The sequence below is a fragment of the Lacerta agilis genome, chromosome 3, assembly GCF_009819535.1.
Source record: "Lacerta agilis isolate rLacAgi1 chromosome 3, rLacAgi1.pri, whole genome shotgun sequence".
Classification (NCBI taxonomy): domain Eukaryota; kingdom Metazoa; phylum Chordata; class Lepidosauria; order Squamata; family Lacertidae; genus Lacerta; species Lacerta agilis.
In genome coordinates this window covers 116,202,140-116,219,616 of record NC_046314.1, presented here as the reverse complement: position 1 = coordinate 116,219,616, position 17,477 = coordinate 116,202,140, and the positions used below count along the sequence as shown (strand labels likewise).

The window sequence follows — 17,477 nt, the reverse complement described above, 5'->3', positions numbered from 1 at the left end:
ATTATGTGCACAGGAATCCTGCCAGAAGGAATGTGTTCTTCGCGCTGCAAAAGCGAACAAAAAAAAAAAAAGTGTGAAATGACAAACAGAAATAAGAATGCATGGAAAACGCCCGCAGCTAATGAAGATTGCCATTTTCTTTGTAGACTCCAAATTAATTGGGAAGTACAGGAATAACAGAATCAGTTGAAGATGGTCGCAAAGAAAGGTATTTATTTCCACCGGGCGGAAAGTTCCACCAGGCAGCTTGGAGATCTAATTTTGAAAAGAGCATTTAAAACAAGATTCAAGAAGGCGCTCTGTCGCGGCTCAGATTAGCAGTTGTGGAAATGCAATTTCCGCATGTTTAAATTTCTTTCCAAGAAGGATGGATGGATGCTCTGACCTGCCTCACTCTTTACCGCTATTACGCCTCCGAGCGTTTATTTCCCCCTTTCCCAAGCCAAAGTGATTATTTTGCTTGTTAACCGCAAACAGCATTGAACGACGGAGAGCTCCCTGTTCTCAGATGCTGCCTTAGCGGGTAGCTGGAAAGCGAGGTTAATGAAAGCCGTACATCCACTCGCCCCCTTGGTTCAGGAGCGAGACGCCAATTGCCGCCGGCATTCCCAGCAAATGGAGGTGTAAATCTTTGCTAACCTTTGCTGGCAAGGAGGCAGAGATTCAGGCGAGGGGGGAACCAGGAGGCCTGCTTACTGCCTTGTACTTTGTGTCCAAATTGTTGGCATCGCTTGTGCCGTCAGCAACAACGACAAATGCTACTTGTCCAGCAAACTGTAGTTTATTCAGGAATGCAGGACTGCATTCCAAAGAGTCTGCGAAAGCATTTGCATTAGACTAACGCTGCCTTCTGAAGAAGTGTGCATGCACACAAAAGCTCACACCAAGAACAAACTTAGTTGGTCTCTAAGGTGCTACTGGAAAGAATTTTTTGTTTTGTTTTGACTGCCTTCTTAGCACAGTAGGCAGTGCGCCAGTCTCATAATCTGAAGGTCCTGAGTTCGATCCTCAGAGAGGGCAAGTTTTCTTTGGGACGCAGATGGCACTGTGGGTTAAACCACAGAGCCTAGGGCTTGCCAATCAGAAGGTCGGCGGTCCGAATCCCTGCGACGGGGTGAGCTCCTGTTGCTCGTTCCCTGCTCCTGCCAACCTAGCAGTTTGAAAGCACGTCAAAGTGCAAGTAGATAAATAGGTACCGCTCCGGCGGGAAGGTAAATGGCGTTTCCATGTGCTGCTCTGGTTCGCCAGAAGTGGCTTAGTTATGCTGGGCACATGACCCAGAAGCTGTACGTACCATCAGCGAGATGAGTGCCGCAACCCCAGAGTCGTCCGCGACTGGACCTAGCAGTCAGGGGTACCTTTACCTTTACCTAACACTGTATTGGCAAATATATGTCACTTAAAGCTGTTGATCCTCTGTCCAACCACCTTCTGAAACCACCGGAGGGGAGAAGGCCCTTGTGCTTGAATCCTGTTGGCGGGTTTCCCCGAAGAGGCATTGGCTTTGCATTTCTGAGAATTGGACTTGATGGACCACTGGCCTGATCCTGCAGCCTTTCCTTCTGTTCTCTCTCCCTGTCTCTCCTGCCCTTCTGAAGGGGCCTTTCGAAATTGACGGGTGCAATGCTGAATTTCCAGCTGCAATTCAATAATAATAATAATAATAATAATAATAATAATAATAATATATTTATACCTCGCCCATCTGGCTGGGTTTCCCCAGCCACTCTGGGCGGCTCCCAACAGAATTAAAAGCACAATAAAATATCAAAAACTTCCTTATACAAGGTGTCTTCTAAAAGTCAGATTGTTGTTTATCTTCTTAACATCTGATGGGCAGGCGTTCCATAGGGCGGGTGCCACTACCAAGAAGGCCCTCTGCCTGGTTCCCTGTAGCTTCATTTCTCACAGGGAGGGAACCGCCAGAAGGCCCTCGGTGCTGGATCTCAGTGTCCGGGCTGAATGATGGGGGTGGAGACGCTCCTTCAGGTCTACTGGACCAAGGCCACTTAGGGCTTTCAAGGTCAGCACCAACACTTTGAATTGTGCTCGGACACATACTGGGAGCCAATGTAGGTCTTTCAAGACCAGTGTTATGTGGTCTCGGCAGCCGCTTCCAGTCACCAGTCTAGCTGCCGCATTCTGGATTAGTTGTAGTTTCTGGGTCACCTTCAAAGGTAGCCCCACAAAGAGTGCATTGCAGTAGTCCAAGCGAGAGATAACCAGAGCATGCACCACTCTGGTGAGACAGCCTGTGGGCAGGGAGGGTCTCATCCTGCGTACCAGATGGAGCTGGAAGACAGCTGCCCTGGACACAGAACTGACCTGCACCTCCATGGACAGCTGTGAGTCCAAAATGACTCCCAGGCTGTGCATCTGGTCCTTCAGGGGCACAGTTGCCCCATTCAGGACCAGGGAGTCCTCCACACCCACCCGCCCCCCGTCCCTCCCCAAAACAGTACTTCCACACATTGCTCCTTACTGCCATTGCTCTTTCAAAGGCTCCCCTCCCAGGGCTGCCTTCCTGCCCTACATCTAACCAGGAGCAGGAAAACGCAGGCTCTGCAGTGTTGTTTTTAAAATATTAATATGCACTTGCTCCTTTATCTTTCTTTTTCCTTTCGGAAGGAAAACCATGTCTAAGAAACCCAGAGAGATCGCACTGCACAGGGGGGATAATTTGGAGCGAAGGCGAACGGCATGCTTTTAAATTTTAAAAAGGATCAGATATTTATGGGAGGAAGAAAAACATCTGAAGTTCCATTAAGATAGAAAAAGAAAGATGATTTAGCACGAGGCAGGAACCAGTACAGAGAGAATGGACATGAAAAGGTCGGGTGTCCTTCCTTGATATTGCTGACAACTGTGTAGGGTCACAGCCGAGGGGAAGATATTACAACATGTTATCCCCACTGTGGAAGGATGTGTGGGTCCAGAATTGGCCTCCACAGTCACTTATGGACTCACTGTTAAAACCGTGTTCATGGAAGACTATCTTCCTCGGCTATGAGTGATCACCAATGAAGAAGACCCATACCAAGAATTTGGCTGTTTACAGAGGCGCTCAGCTCCCCCAAACAGTTGAGGCAGTTGGGGATGGGAAACACTGGCCTGCGAGCGCTCCAATTGGAGAACAGCCCTTACCCAAAGGTGTCTTGGGCTTTGAAGACACTCGAACTCAAGACGCAAGGGAGCAACGTGTTAAGAGGAAGGCACGCTTGGCAAACTGTCACCATGATCAACTCCAACCCAGAAACCTGTATGTCCCCACTGTGGAAGGACGTGTGGGTCCAGAGCTGGCCTCAACAGTCACTTATGGACTCACTGTTAAAACTGTGTTTATGGAAAACGCTCGGCTATGAGTGATCGCCAAAGAAGAAGAAGAAGAAGGAGGAGGAGGAGGAGGAGGAGGAGGAGGAGGAGGAGGAGGAGGAGGAGGAGAAGAAGAAGAAGAAGAAGAAGAAGAAGAAGAAGAAGAAGAAGAAGAAGAAGAAGAAGAAAGCTCAAAAACCCATTTGCAAATGAAGCCCATTGGGGCTGGGCATCTGGGGTGGCCAGGGTAAGAACAGGATGGCGGACTGTTCTTTTGGCCCTAACCAGCAGGTGTCACTTTATGTCCTCATATTCTCTTTGCAAACATGTTGAACCACTGCTTATATCTAACTAGAACATCTGTGTCCGGTTCTGGGCACCACACTTAGATCCAGCAGCTTCTTCTTACATTGGCTACCCGTGTGCTGATATTTTTTGCCTTGATCCTTTCTCGGAGAACGGTTTTGCTTTCTTCCAAGGTCTCGGCAGTTCTGAGGTCTGTCCGGCCCGCCCCATCGGAAAGGGGAATGTGTGGGTGTCTGAGTCCCACGTCACTCCGGGGACCCTCACAGCCTTTTCTTCTTGCTTCCTAGGCTCATCGGGACGTTCCAGATGGTCTTACAGAAGGTGGTGGAGGAAGGGCAGCTGGAGGTGACCGATACCTTGATCGACGATAACAACTCTTCCATCCAGGTAAAGGTGGGCAAGTGATGCCTGGAGCATGTGGCTGCTTTTTGCTCTGAAGGCTGCTGCATGAACTAACCTGGGACCCTCGGGGTGTGTCCAAAAATTGAACGTATTTTGGGTGGGGGGACAATGGCAAATCTCAAACCCACCACTGGAGACCCTCTCGGAAGACCCTATTGAATTTCAACAAATGTGAGGTTCTGCACTTAGATATTATTATTATTATTATTATTATTATTATTATTATTATTATTATTTATTTGTACCCCACCCATCAGACTGAGTTGCCCCAGCCAAGAGTAATGAGCCTCACAAATATAGGACCCGAACCAATGGATTCAAATTGCAAGGAATGAGATTTTGACTAAACATTAGGAAGACCTTTCTGACAGATGGCCTTCTTGGTGGTGGCGCCCGCCCTGTGGAATGCCCTCCCATCAGATGTCAAAGAAATAAACAACAACAACAACAACTTTATTGTCAATGTACAACCTGTATACAATGAAATTAACTTCTGACGTTTAGAAGACATCTGAAGGCAGCCCTGTTTAGGGAAGTTTTTAATGACTGATGTTTTAATATATTTTTAATCTCTTATTGGAAGCTGCCCAGAGTGGCTGGGGATGCCCAGTCATATGGGTGGGATATAAGTAATAAATTATTATTATTATTATTATTATTATTATTATTATTATTATTATTATTATTTACAATAAAACTCGCTTGGAAGGTGGTAGAATCTCCACCTTTGGAGGCTCTTCAGCAGAGGTTGGATGTTTGGGATTCTTTACCTGTGATTCCTGCATTGCAGGGGTTGGACTAGAGGACCCCTGGAGTTCCCTTTCAGTTGTACAGTGCTATGATTCTACGATTCTCTCGCCCTCTGGCTTTACGGTTATGGCTTGACATTTACCTCCTTCCCTCCCAGCCCTTTTCAGGCCTGCAGGCTGTTTTTTCCTTTAGCAGGTGTCGAAAAGAGTACAGCGGAAGTGCCTGTCTGGTGTCCATATGCAGAGACAAGGCACTCTGTCCCCACGTGCAATGAAATAATGTCATTAAAAAGCATTTGTAATGAGGACTAGCAGCTTGGTAAAAATATGAATGCCAAGAGCCTTAGAAAACAGTCAAGTCTTGACAGCACTTACAAGAAGTTGCCTACTGTTTAAGACATGATAATGTGGAGAATGCAGAAGACCGTAGGATTTATACCAGCTTTGTGGAGAAATGTCACTTTGCCATGTACAAAGTTTCTGTTGTGCAAATCGACCTTGAAGAAACACACACACACACACACACACACACACACACACACAATTGCTGTGTGGGTCTTTCTGAGCTGCTGGAATGGCCCTGCAGCCTTTGGGTCCCCTTCCACATGAGCTTCTTTTTCTGTGTCACATTGAGGACTAGCAACTTGGTTCGAGTGACGCGCCTTGCGGTTCCCATCATTCAGCCATTCATTGCATTTATATCCCGCCATTTCCTCCGAGGGAGTTCAAGGTGGCGATCACGTTTCTCCCCCTCCTCATTCAGTCCCCACAACAACCCTGTGAGGTAGCTTCGGCGGAGAGGCAAGGCAACCCAGAGATCTTTGTGGCTGATTGAGGGATTTGAACCCTGATCTCTCCCAGTCCATGCCCAGCTCTCTACCATTACACCCGCTCTCTCATTCCAGCAACTGGGACTTTTTAGCAAATGACCAGATTCGGATGTTTGGGGTATTTTTATTTCTGTACAGCTGTACAGAAATGCCTGCGTTGCCCTATGCAGTAACCGTGGCAACCGCACAAAAGAAGGGAGAGCGCGTCAGGGACAATCCTCTTGGTTTTTCTGGTTTCCAATTTGTGGCACGGCTCAGGTGAGCGGCATCTAAGCTCACCAGAGAAACCGAGGTTTCATTACATGTGGTTGGGGGATGGGGAGGGCTGTTTTGCGAAGCAGATAAAAATTGAATGGCGCCTGTCCAGAAGCCCCCAATATGCCCCCCCCCCAAAGTGGGTGAGACCTGTAGCCCCCACACAAGACTTCTGTTTGCCCCCCGCCTGGCACCTCAGGACACACACACACACACACACACACACACACACACACAGGTGAAACTCAAAAAATTAGAATATTGTGGAAAGGTTAATTTCTTTCAGTAATTCAACTTCAGTAATTAAGCTGGACCGTAAAGAAGGCTGATTGCCGAAGAATTGATGCTTTTGAATTATGGTGCTGCTGGAGGAGACTCTTGAGAGTCCCATGGACTGCAAGAAGATCCAACTTATCCATCCTTAAAGGAATCAGCCCTGAGTGCTCACTAGAAGGACAGATCCTGAAGTTGAGGCTCCAGTACTTTGGCCACCTCATGAGAAGAGAAGACTCCCTAGAAAAGACCCTGATGTTGGGAAAGATGGAGGGCACAAGGAGAAGGGGACGACAGAGGATGAGATGGTGGGACAGTGTTCTCGAAGCGACTGGCATGAGTCTGACCAAACTGCGGGAGGCAGTGGAGGATAGGTGTGCCTGGCGTGCTCTGGTCCATGGGGTCACGAAGAGTCGGACACGACTGAACGACTGAACAACAACAATTCAACTTAAAAGGTGAAACTAATATATGAGATAGACTCATGACATGCAAAGCGAGATATGTCAAGCCTTTATTTGTTATAATTGTGATGATTATGGCATTCAGGTGATGAGAACCCCAAATTAACAATTTCAACTTTGGGGTTTTCATCAGCTGTGCGCCATAATCATCACAATTATAACAAGCAAAGGCTTGACATATCTCGCTTTGCATGTTATGAGTCTATCTCATATATTAAACTGCAGTAGCTAATGAAAACAATTGCTTACATAAATGGACTTTTCCACGATATTCTAATTACGTTTTTTCGGGTTACGTACTCCGGTAACCCGGAAGTGTTTTTCGCAGCGCACGTGGTCCGCGCATGCAACTCTATGATTCTATGATTCTATGATATCACCGTTCGGGTTACGGACTTTTTGGGTTACGAATGGCACCCCGGAACCAAATAAGTACATAACCCGAGGTACCACTGTATATGTAACTTGCTAAGACAGAGTTGCACATTTATCCACTCCATGTTCACAGTATCTCCAGGCTTTGCCTTGCACATGGCACCTTAGCATGTTTGTTGTTTGAATGGTCACAAGCCTATCTCCATCCTAGCTATTATTCTAGTAAAACTGGTTTTATACTTACAAGCCAGTTTGTGGTGCATTGTGTTGTTGTACTTTGCTGGAAGAGGCCAGATCAGTGTCCCACTGCCCTGTCACTGAGCTACAGAAAGGTTGAGCAAGTGGGCAGGAGTGGGGCCTTCTCCTTGAGGCACTTATGTTGCAGGAAGACTCCCTCTTGGAGCCAACTTGGGTGGCCCTTGTCAAAAGCTGCTTGGCCAAAACAAGGCAGCTGAGACATAAGAGGGAGGCAGGACAACACGGGGAACAGACCAGTAACTGTGTTCTCGGTTCTTCTGTTTCAGACCAGCATCTCCATCGAGATCAGGTACCAGGCCATGGATGGCACCGTCGGGGCTTGGAACGACAACGAGTTCTTGGAGAGTCCCAACGCGCCCTCGGAGGGAGAACCCCATGAGATGGACGTCCTACTGCCCCCGCAGCGGCAGTCTCCCAGCAAAACCAGTGCCGCAGAGAGGGCTCTACGGAGGTAAGGAGACACACCTTCTGAAATGCAACTCGCAATTCATGGACCCTGTTAAGGAAAAGAATTTCAGGGTGAGAAACCACTCAACAGCCTAGCTTGTTGGGGTGCAAGTCCCCCGCGGACCCATGCGGTCAGTTAAAGAAGGAAGTTCCAGCCAAGTAATTTGGAGCAAAACAGTGGTCAGTAGACCACAATCTTTATTGTTGTGCAACAAGTCCCCCCAGGAATAAGAACCCTGAGCATGGAGTGACACTGACTTTTAAAACTTCCTTCTTTCCCCCAGAATACACTTTGAGAGGCATCACTGATACATCACCACTACATCACTAGCATGTCACAAATGGGGAGGGGTATACAAGGGTTAGGGGCGCAGGTGGCCCTGTGGGTTAAACCACAGAGCCTAGGGCTTGCCGATCAGAAGGTCGGCGGTTCGAATCCCTGCCACGGGGTGAGCTCCCGTTGCACAGTCCCAGCTCCTGCCAACCTAGCAGTTTGAAAGCACATCAAAGTGCAAGTAGATAAATAGGTACCACTCCAGCGAGAAGGTAAACAGTGTTTCTGTGCGCTGCTCTGGTTCGCCAGAAGCAGCTTAGTCATGCTGGCCACATGACCCGGAAGTTGTACACCAGTTCCCTTGGCCAATAAAGCAAGATGAGCACCGCAACCCCAGAGTCGTTCGCGACTCGACCTAATGGTCAGGGGTCCCTTTACCTTTACACAAGTCCAACATTAGGTCCCTTTATCAGACACCTTTCCCAACACCTCTTAAGTCCCCATCACCCAAAGAACAATAAAACTCTTGATATCTCCTTGTCCTCAGGACTTGTCTGGAGATGGACTTTCAGAACACCTGACTTGCTCAACTGCCTCTGCGGGTGTCTAGTGTTGCCCCCCTGGTCACTCCCTGGGTGGGGTGCCGTGTCTGTGCTCTCACGCTTGGGGCATGATGGCGGGATGCCCTGTTCCTGCTTCCTACGTGACTTCCTGCTTCTTGGTCCATGGAGGGAGGTGGAGCCCAAATTCACCTTTCTTTAAGGGTTAAAATGGCATTGGAACGTGGAGAGTCGGTTAAAGTATGGATTTTCTATGAATTTATAAAGCTAGGTATCTTCCCTGAGCTGTCAAGTAGAAAGGATACATTCAGGCATAATATTTGTAACATATTTGCCCCCAACCCCATGCCATTTCCACAACCCAAATGGCTGGGGTTGGGTGTTTGGCAAGACCTCTTGTGAGAAAGGAAGGAAGGAAGGAAGGAAGGAAGGAAGGAAGGAAGGAAGGAAGGAAGGAAGGAAGGAATCATAGAATCAGTTGTAGAGGTGGAAGCAACTCCCATATTGCTGATGAGGAAATTCCCCATGCGGGTTCCAGGACAGAGGCTCACACCAGATGCCCAGTTACTTAGATTTTATTCAGTACAGTACGAGCACATCCTTCACGGGGGTTCAGTTCCGAGAGCCCGCATGCATACAGCTAAAGTTGTGTGTGGCACTTTCCAAATTCCTCCTATGTGTAGGGCACCGGGGGGGGGGGGGCTTTCTCACACCAGCCCAGTTTGCCAGAAAACTATTCTGACGAAATCCGCATTTGAGATTCCTCCATACTTTTCGGCAGAGCAGAGTTGCCAGGTTAACCACGGCCGCTGCTTTTTCATTCATCCCTGGCAGCAGCTTCCTCTCTGCCTGCCCTGTTTTCTTCCTTCTCGCAGTTATGCTGGAAGTGTCAGGCCCGTATTCCTCTCCAGAGGGGGAAGGAATCCTGCCGTTGTCCAGTGAAAAGGGAGACCAGAAATGTGGTTCCCTAATAAAGGAACAAACCTGGGTGTTCCTTCTTTCAGGCCACAGAGACATGACCCTCACGGAGGCAATGGCGCCGTAACCAGCCAATTTGCTGTAAAAAACTGGGCTGAAACATCTAATTGGAACTGTAGATCAACTTCCCAGATCAATACGTTAACAATTCTTGTTACCAGCGCTGCAGTTTTAATGGGCATCATGCTGCACCAGCCTGAGCATGTTTTGATGGCCCGCATTTCGGAGGTCAGATGTACTGTTTAATTGCTCCCAATCCAGATGGGGAGAAGCTCTCCATTCAGCATCTACCAGCCCAGGTTGTGCTGAGCCACAGTTCTGTTCTGGGCGGTCGAGGGGCTCTGGGGCAAGGAGCAGGTTCGCAGCCGGAGGTCAGGCTCTGGCACAGGAAAGACAGGAAAGGGAAGCAGACCTGGTTTCAGTAAGGCAAAGCGGAGTAACGGAATTGTAGAGCTGCAGAGTTGGAAGTGTGGGAATGTTGTGGCTAGTAGGAGAGGATATATTGATTAACTAATGAGCTAGTAGCAGAGCACATTCCCTTGCACATTGCAGGAAGCTAGTTGATGGATTCGTCAGAATCATTTGAGTTGAGCAATCCAGTCTGGCTTGTCCAGATTGGGTTGTTCCTGGAAAATTTCCCCTTTAGTTCCCTCTTAAGAACAGCAACGACACGACAGCCTTCTTTGAAAGTAATGATAAAGTTTACTTACATTCAGTTCGCAGTATTGGCCTGAAGGAAGGCTTTGGCTTGTAGTTTTGTTGTTTGTTGTTGTTGTTTAGGCGTTTAGTCGCGTCCGACTAAATCATGGGATACCAAACACACACACCCACGTTGCATTTTCCAGTAGTATGTTCTGCAATAAACAAATTCCATTCACCAGTGAAATTCCCCTTGATTCTACTGGAAAGGAACCACCAAGTATAAAGATGATTTGTCCTTATATGGTTTGTTAAAATGTCCATAGACAAGTCATTACCATCCTTTTTTACATTTCAATTGTTGTTTAGTCGTTTAGCCGTGTCCGACTCTTGGTGACCCCATGGACCAGAGCATGCCAGGCACTCCTGTCTTCCACTGCCTCCCGCAGTTTGGCCAAACTCATGCTAGTTTCTTCGAGAACACTGTCCAACCATCTCGTCCTCTGTCGCCCCCTTCTCCTTGTGCCCTCCATCTTTCCCAGCATCAGGGTCTTTTCTAGGGAGTCTTCTCTTCTCATGAGGTGGCCAAAGTACTGGAGCCTCAACATCAGGATCTGTCCTTCTAGTGAGCACTCAGGGCCGATTTCCTTCAGAATGGAGAGGTTTGATCTACAGGTACATTTGTAGAGAAGAGAAGTCTGAGCCAGGCCTCAAACTTTCTACCTTGTGGCTTCCATCCTGTGAAAGGATGAGCCATGTGCCACTGGCTAAGAGCCAGTAGAAGATGGTAAAAGGGCAAAAGGTGAAAATGAGCCAAAAGAGGAAGATGGCTGCGTGACTCACCCCTTTATAGGGTCTGCCAGGGTCACGCCCATCTACCTGGTCACATGCGGAGGGGGGCAAGGATCCAGACCAGGTGTGACAGGAAGTCCTCCTGGCTAGACCAACATTCCCCTGCATGTCCACTCTAGGAATCAGGAAATGTTGCATTTGACTGCTACAGTGAAGATACATCTCACAGGAAGGGACCCCCAAAGGTCATCTGGCCCAACCCAAAGGTCCTCTGGCAAATCACAGATGAAACATCCCTGACCGTCCAGCCTCTGCTTAAAAACACCAGCGAAGGAGAGCCACAACCCAAAGGTCCTCTGGCAAATCACAGATAAAACATCCCTGACCGTCCAGCCTCTGCTTAAAAACACCAGCGAAGGAGAGCCACACAACCTTCTGAGAGAGTTTGTTCAACTGTCAAACAGCTTCTTCTTCCTAATATTTTGCCAGAATCTCCTGTCTTGTCATGTGAATCCATCGGTCCAGATCCTCTCCTCTGGAGCAGCAGGAAACAACTTTGCTCCATCTTCCATGAGACAACCCTTCAGCTCTTTGATGATGGCTCTCATGTCACCTCTTCAATTCCCAGCGGTTGGAGCTGTTCAACAGCGGAACAGACGCACCAGTCAGGGATTCTTTAGCCGCGATGCCTGCATTGCAGAGGGTTGGACTGGATGACCCTCGGGGTCCCTTGCTATGCTCTGTGACATGACATTGCCTGGTAGAACAGTGGAGCAATGCAGGAAACTAGGGGAAATAAAATACGTCAGGAGCAATTTGGGCGATAAAACTCTGCAAACTCCCAAGCTGAGGTGATCTGGTACATGGCTTAGGGGAGAAAGCGTCATTTTCCCCAGTCCTAGTGCTTCGAGAAGAATTATGCACCTGGCTCCGCAATTGACGCTGGTGCTTTGAAGGTTTCGGACAACTCCAGGAATAATCGAAGAGGCTGCTTAACCAGCAAGTTGGTTTTGCATGTCATGCCCTCTGGTGGGTAATTTGTGTACAACAATAACACAGGAGTGAGGAGAGACTACGGCAGGGGTCAGCAAACTTTTTCAGCAGGGGGCCTGTCCACTGTCCCTCAGACTTTGTGGGGGGCCGGACTATATTTTGAAAAAAATATATGAACGAATTCGTATGCCCCACAAATAACCCAGAGGTGCATCTTAAATAAAAGCACACATTCTACTCAGCAGCGCAGCAAGCCGCTTTGCCGCCTGGGACGAAAAACGTGAAGGCACCCCCCCCCCAGGGCTGGTGCGCCGCTCCCTAGCGTGTGCGCCCTGATGTCACGACGCATGCACAGCCTCCTGGATGGACATACGCAGTCCACCCAAGATGGTGGGCAGCGGGCGAACAGCCTTAAAACTCGGCGCGGCGCCAGTCGGACAGGGTGCCGGCCGATCACGCCCACCATCTTGGGTGGACATGCGCAGTCCACCCAAGATGGCGGGCACGATCGGCCGGCGCCCCTTCCGTGCGCTGCAGCAACTTTTAAGGCTGCAGCGCGCAAACAGCAGCACAGACGCTGTGCTGCTGTTCATGTGTTGCAGCCTTTTAAAAGTTGCTGCGCCGCTGGCGTCCATCGTGGGGGTGGGGCCCGCCTCCAGAGTGTCACCCCCCAGGGCAGTACCCGGGGCGGACCGCTGCCCCCCCCCCGCCCCTGATTCTACTCATGTAAAAACACCCGGCAGGCCCCACAAATAACCCAGAGATGCATTTTAAATAAAAGGACACATTCTACTCATGTAAAAACATGCTGATTACCGGACCATCCGTGGGCCGGATTGAGAAGGCGATTGGGCTGCATCCAGCCCCCGGGCCTTAGTTTGGGGACCCCTGGACTACGGTATATCAGCTACTTTGGCAGATATGAGTTCCTAAAGCAATCTTGACCAAGGCAACATGAAGAGCATATTCAGAGGAGAAATGGCAAGTGAGACGTTGAGGGTTTGCTTAATTTCTAAATCTACACTGCCCTCCTGTTCTCAGGAAGGTTCAGGAGAAGGAGGGCAGCCCTCACCATACCTCCTCAGTCCAGTCCCTGACACCTGTTTTTCTTGAAGAAAAAAACAGCACTGCACAAGAGGTTCATTGATGGCCACCAATCTAGTTGGCTTTAAGACAGAGAGGAGAGGAGAGGAGAGAACTATTGAGGGCTACTGGTCACCATGTGCTTCTGAATCTCAGAATCCTTGGTGGGTTTCACCATTCTCAGCTGGGCTTCAGAAGCTCTCCTGAAAACCGCAAAGCATAATTTGCACAGGCCAAAAGCTCATAACCCCACCCGCCGAGCTCCGCTTGCTAGGAAGCGCTGCCCTTGAGTTCATGGAATCATAGAACTGTCGAATTGCAGGGACTCCCAAAGGCCATCCCGTCCAACCCCCTGCAATGCAGGAATCACAGCCCGGTTCTGCTAGGGTTGCTGCTCTTGTCCCCATCTGTTAGGGAAAAAATTCTTTAAGGAACAGATAAAAGTTCCTAGAAGCTTTAAAAAGGGTTCCAGAATTTTACCGAGTGTGTAAGAGTGGCACTCTAGGCTTGCTTGGTATCAGCTGGAGGTGAAAATAAAGGGAGAAAGTTGCAGGCTGAAATTTCTGCACGAGGAAAGCACACACACACACACACACACACACAATGTCAGCACGCATGCAAGGTTGGAAGGAAGACAATGTGTGCTGACGATACTGTGAGTTTTGCTGTGTCAGGATTGTTAATGACTGGACTGAGATTATACCGTGCTGGAGAGATGAAGAAGGGATGTAAACAGCTTGTATATAATAGGAACAGAAACGCTTGTGCAACCAGTCAAGCAATGAAGAAGCTCTTGGCTGTGAATTTGAGTACGACTCCTGTCCTTGTCCTCTGCCTCCGGGGAAAACTCTGCTACAAACAGTAAGAAGTGGTTGTACCGAGGTGCCGCCACACAAGGAGAAAGGCGCGGCGGAAGTGTGTGGGCGGAAACCTCTAATGCCATCGCCAATCCCTGCTGCCTTCCTGCGCTCAAAGGCGAAACAAAGTAAAAAATTACAACCACACACAATCATTTATGAGATTTGTGAGGTCCATGCCTTTACACAAAATACCATATAACATTATTAAAAGGGTAAAATTAAAATGATTAAAATGATTAAAATAGGTTAAAATTCATGCCGCGCTGTCCCAGCAAAGGAGACAAAACAAGACCAAAAAACAAAGAAACAAAAAACAAACCCCCCAAAGCCCCCACCATACAGGAAAGAGGATACAACAACAGGTTAGGATGGCGATGGGAGGGCCTTCACTACATCATCCAGGAACCATACCCTAGTTTTCATAGCCTTCACCACAAAGACCGCTACCACGTGGGAAATCTGTGGGTCAGCATCCACCAGCAGAAACTTTACTTGGTCCTCAGAGTTGACTATTGAATTGGGAATAGTTTGTAAGATCACATCCCTGAAGGCCGAGTAGATGGGACAGTACAACAAGTAATGTGTGAGGTCCTCTTTGGTTCTCATGTGGCAAGGACATATACGATGCTCTACCAGGATTTTTGCAAATTAAATAAAAAAAATCCTTCCAGTAGCACCTTAGAGACCAACTAAGTTTGTTATTGGTATGAGCTTTCGTGTGCATGCACACTTCTTCAGATACCATGTGCATGCACACGAAAGCTCATACCAATAACAAACTTAGTTGGTCTCTAAGGTGCTACTGGAAGGAATTTTTTTATTTTTTATTTTGTTTCGACTACGGCAGACCAACACGGCTACTTACCTGTGCTCAAAGACACAGGTAAAACTCTGGTAATCTGTTGTTGCCACCCGTCCATGCAGGCAAGAAGAGGACGAGATGTATTACCACAGCGGCGACGAGCTTCTGGGTGAGGGGGACACCATCAGCCAGGGCTCTCTCAACGCCAGGTACGAGGAACCCAGAGAAATTTGGGTCTCCTCTTTGGATTGCTGTGGTGGAGTTGAGCAGAAGCTGAGTGGGTAACAGCTGTCCTTGCAGCGAAGGCGGAGAATCGCCACCATCATTCCTGGTCCTCATAGATGCTCATGCAAAGATGGAGGGTGCAGGAGAGGCTGCATTGCACCACCTCCTATCCCCTGCATGCTGTGGGGTGGCTCTACGAGAACGTGGAAGGATGGCAGGGAGATCTTACCTGGTGCCGATTTCTCTGATCTGTGCAAACTTGTGCAGTGCAGTGGGGTGTGTGATATAAAAGCATGTGAGTGAGTCTTTGCACCCTGGATCTAAGTTCTGTAGATGAGAGGAAGAATTGGGACACGGCAGGGTGAGCCGTGACGGGATTGCTTTGTGGTCAACGAGGACCCTCTATCCATGGAAACGTGGATAAAGGAAAGTTTGTCGATCTTCGCTCATAAGGCTAGAACTTGTGGACATGCAATGAACGCTGGAAGTTTCAGGACAGAGGGGGGGAAATTATTCCACAGCGCATGGTTAAACTGTGGAACTCCCTGCCACAGGAGGCAGTGATGGCCACCAACTGGGGTGGCTTTAAAAGAGGGTGGAGGAGGATGAGGACTACCAATGGCTAGCAGCCATGATGCCTCGGCTCTGCCTTCACAGTTGGGGGCAGCGAGGCTTCTCAATCCCCATTACTGGAAGTTGCAGGCGGGGAGAGGGCTCCTGCGCATTTATCCTGCTTGTGGGTTTTCTCACAGGTATCTGGCTGGCCAAATGCACAGGATGCTGGATGGGCCCTTGGTTTGATCCGGCAAAGCACTTCCTATGTTCTTATGTTCACAGAGGGGGGAGGGGATGAAGAGCCTTTGCAGAACAAGCAAAGGAAAACCTTTGCCATTGAGCATTGCCAGCCATGGCCAACCTTGTTGTTGTTTGTTGTTGTTTAGTCATTTAGTCGTGTCCGACTCTTTGTGACCCCATGGACCACAAGAGCATGCCAGGCACTCCTGTCTTCCACTGCCTCCCTCATGTTGGTAGCTTCAAGAACACTGTCCAACCATCTCATCCTCTGTCGTCCCCTTCTCCTTGTCCCCTTCTCCATCGTTCCCAACATCAGGGTCTTTTCCAGGGAGTCTTCTCTTCTCATGAGGTGGCCAAAGTACTGGAGCCTCAACTTCAGGATCTGTCCTTCTAGTGAGCACTCAGGGCTGATTTCTTTAAGGATGGATAAGTTTGATCTTCTTGCAGTCCACAGGGCTCTCAAGAGTCTCCTCCAGCACCAGAATTCAAAAGCATCAATTCTTTGGCGATCAGTCTTCTTTATGGTCCAGCTCTCACTTCCGTACATTACTACTGTGAAAACCATAGCTTTAACTATACAGACCTTTGTCGGCAAGGTGATGTCTTTGCTTTTTAAGATGCTGTCTAGGTTTGTCATTGCTTTTCTCCCAAGAAGCAGGCGTCTTTTAATTTCGTGACTGCTGTCACCATCTGCAGTGATCGTGGAGCCCAAGAAAGTAAAATCTCTTGGCCAATCTAGGACTCTCCAGATGTTTCGGACTTCAGTTCCCACAAATCCCAGACAGGATGGCTGTAAAATGCAGGGGCTGCTGGGAGTTTTAATCTAAAACTTTTGCTTAGTACCAGGTTGGCAAAACATGGTCTAAAACTATTCATATTATGGGCTGTTGCTTTTTGGCAGCGGTCTTTTCAATTTATCCTGTTCTTTGACCTTAGTATACTTTTATTGTTGTTGTTCTCTGTTTAATTTTTTTAAATTTATATACCGCCGTTCACCATAAGATCTCAGGGCGGTTCTCAGAATAAAATGCAATATATAAACACAAGTAAATAATGAAAGCAAAACAACCAAACAATAACCCCCAACCCTTCACACAGGGTTTATCTGCAAGTTAAGAAGGAATTTGGGCAGAGGCAACCTGCGTGTGACACAAAAGCAATGAAGAGTCTTTCCATCTCTAAATGTCATTTTTGTGGACCATCAGATCTATAGGAACATATGAAGCAGATTTATACAGAATAAGATATAACGGAAATAAACTATGAAGCACTTTCTCTTTGCCAAAATAGGAGGGTCTCCCTGCTTCTATGCAATTGGCTGTACCTGCAATTCATAGTCCTCAAGCAAACTTCAGGGTGAACCCCCCTAGCCCCAATTGACCATGTTTATTCCCTTCTAAATAAACGCGAGTGGCGCTCTGGTCTAAACCACAGAGCCTAGGGCTTGCTGATCAGAAGGTCGGCATTTCGAATCCCTGCCATGGGGTGAGCTCCCATTGTTTGGTCCCAGCTCCTGCCAACCTAGCAGTTCGAAAGTACGTCAAAGTGCAAGTAGATAAATAGGTACCGCTCCGGCGGGAAGGTAAACGGCGTTTCCGTGCGCTGCTCTGGTTCACCAGAAGCGGCTTAGTCATGCTGGCCACATGACCCAGAAGCTGTACGACGACTCCCTCAGCCAATAAAGCGAGATGAGCGCCGCAACCCCAGAGTCGGACACGACTGGACCTAACGTTCAGGGGTACTTTACCCTTTACCTTTATTCCCTTCTGAAATTCCTTGTCATTAATTCTTTGAGGACTTAAAGG

At 48.3% G+C, this 17,477-nt stretch overlaps 1 protein-coding gene and 1 non-coding gene across 2 annotated transcripts in view; both read left to right on the top strand.

The window, feature by feature from the left end:
- The window catches only part of OTOF (otoferlin), a 175,177-nt gene that overhangs the window by 62,751 nt on the left and 94,949 nt on the right, over window positions 1-17,477 (top strand). Inside the window, exons 4-5 of the mRNA XM_033145224.1 lie at window positions 3,906-4,005; window positions 7,491-7,675. Coding sequence (XP_033001115.1) covers window positions 3,906-4,005; window positions 7,491-7,675 — 285 coding nt within the window. The remainder of the gene's footprint in view (window positions 1-3,905; window positions 4,006-7,490; window positions 7,676-17,477) is intronic.
- Window positions 948-1,020, top strand: TRNAM-CAU. Its single transcript has one exon. It is a non-coding gene; the product is annotated as a tRNA-Met (tRNA).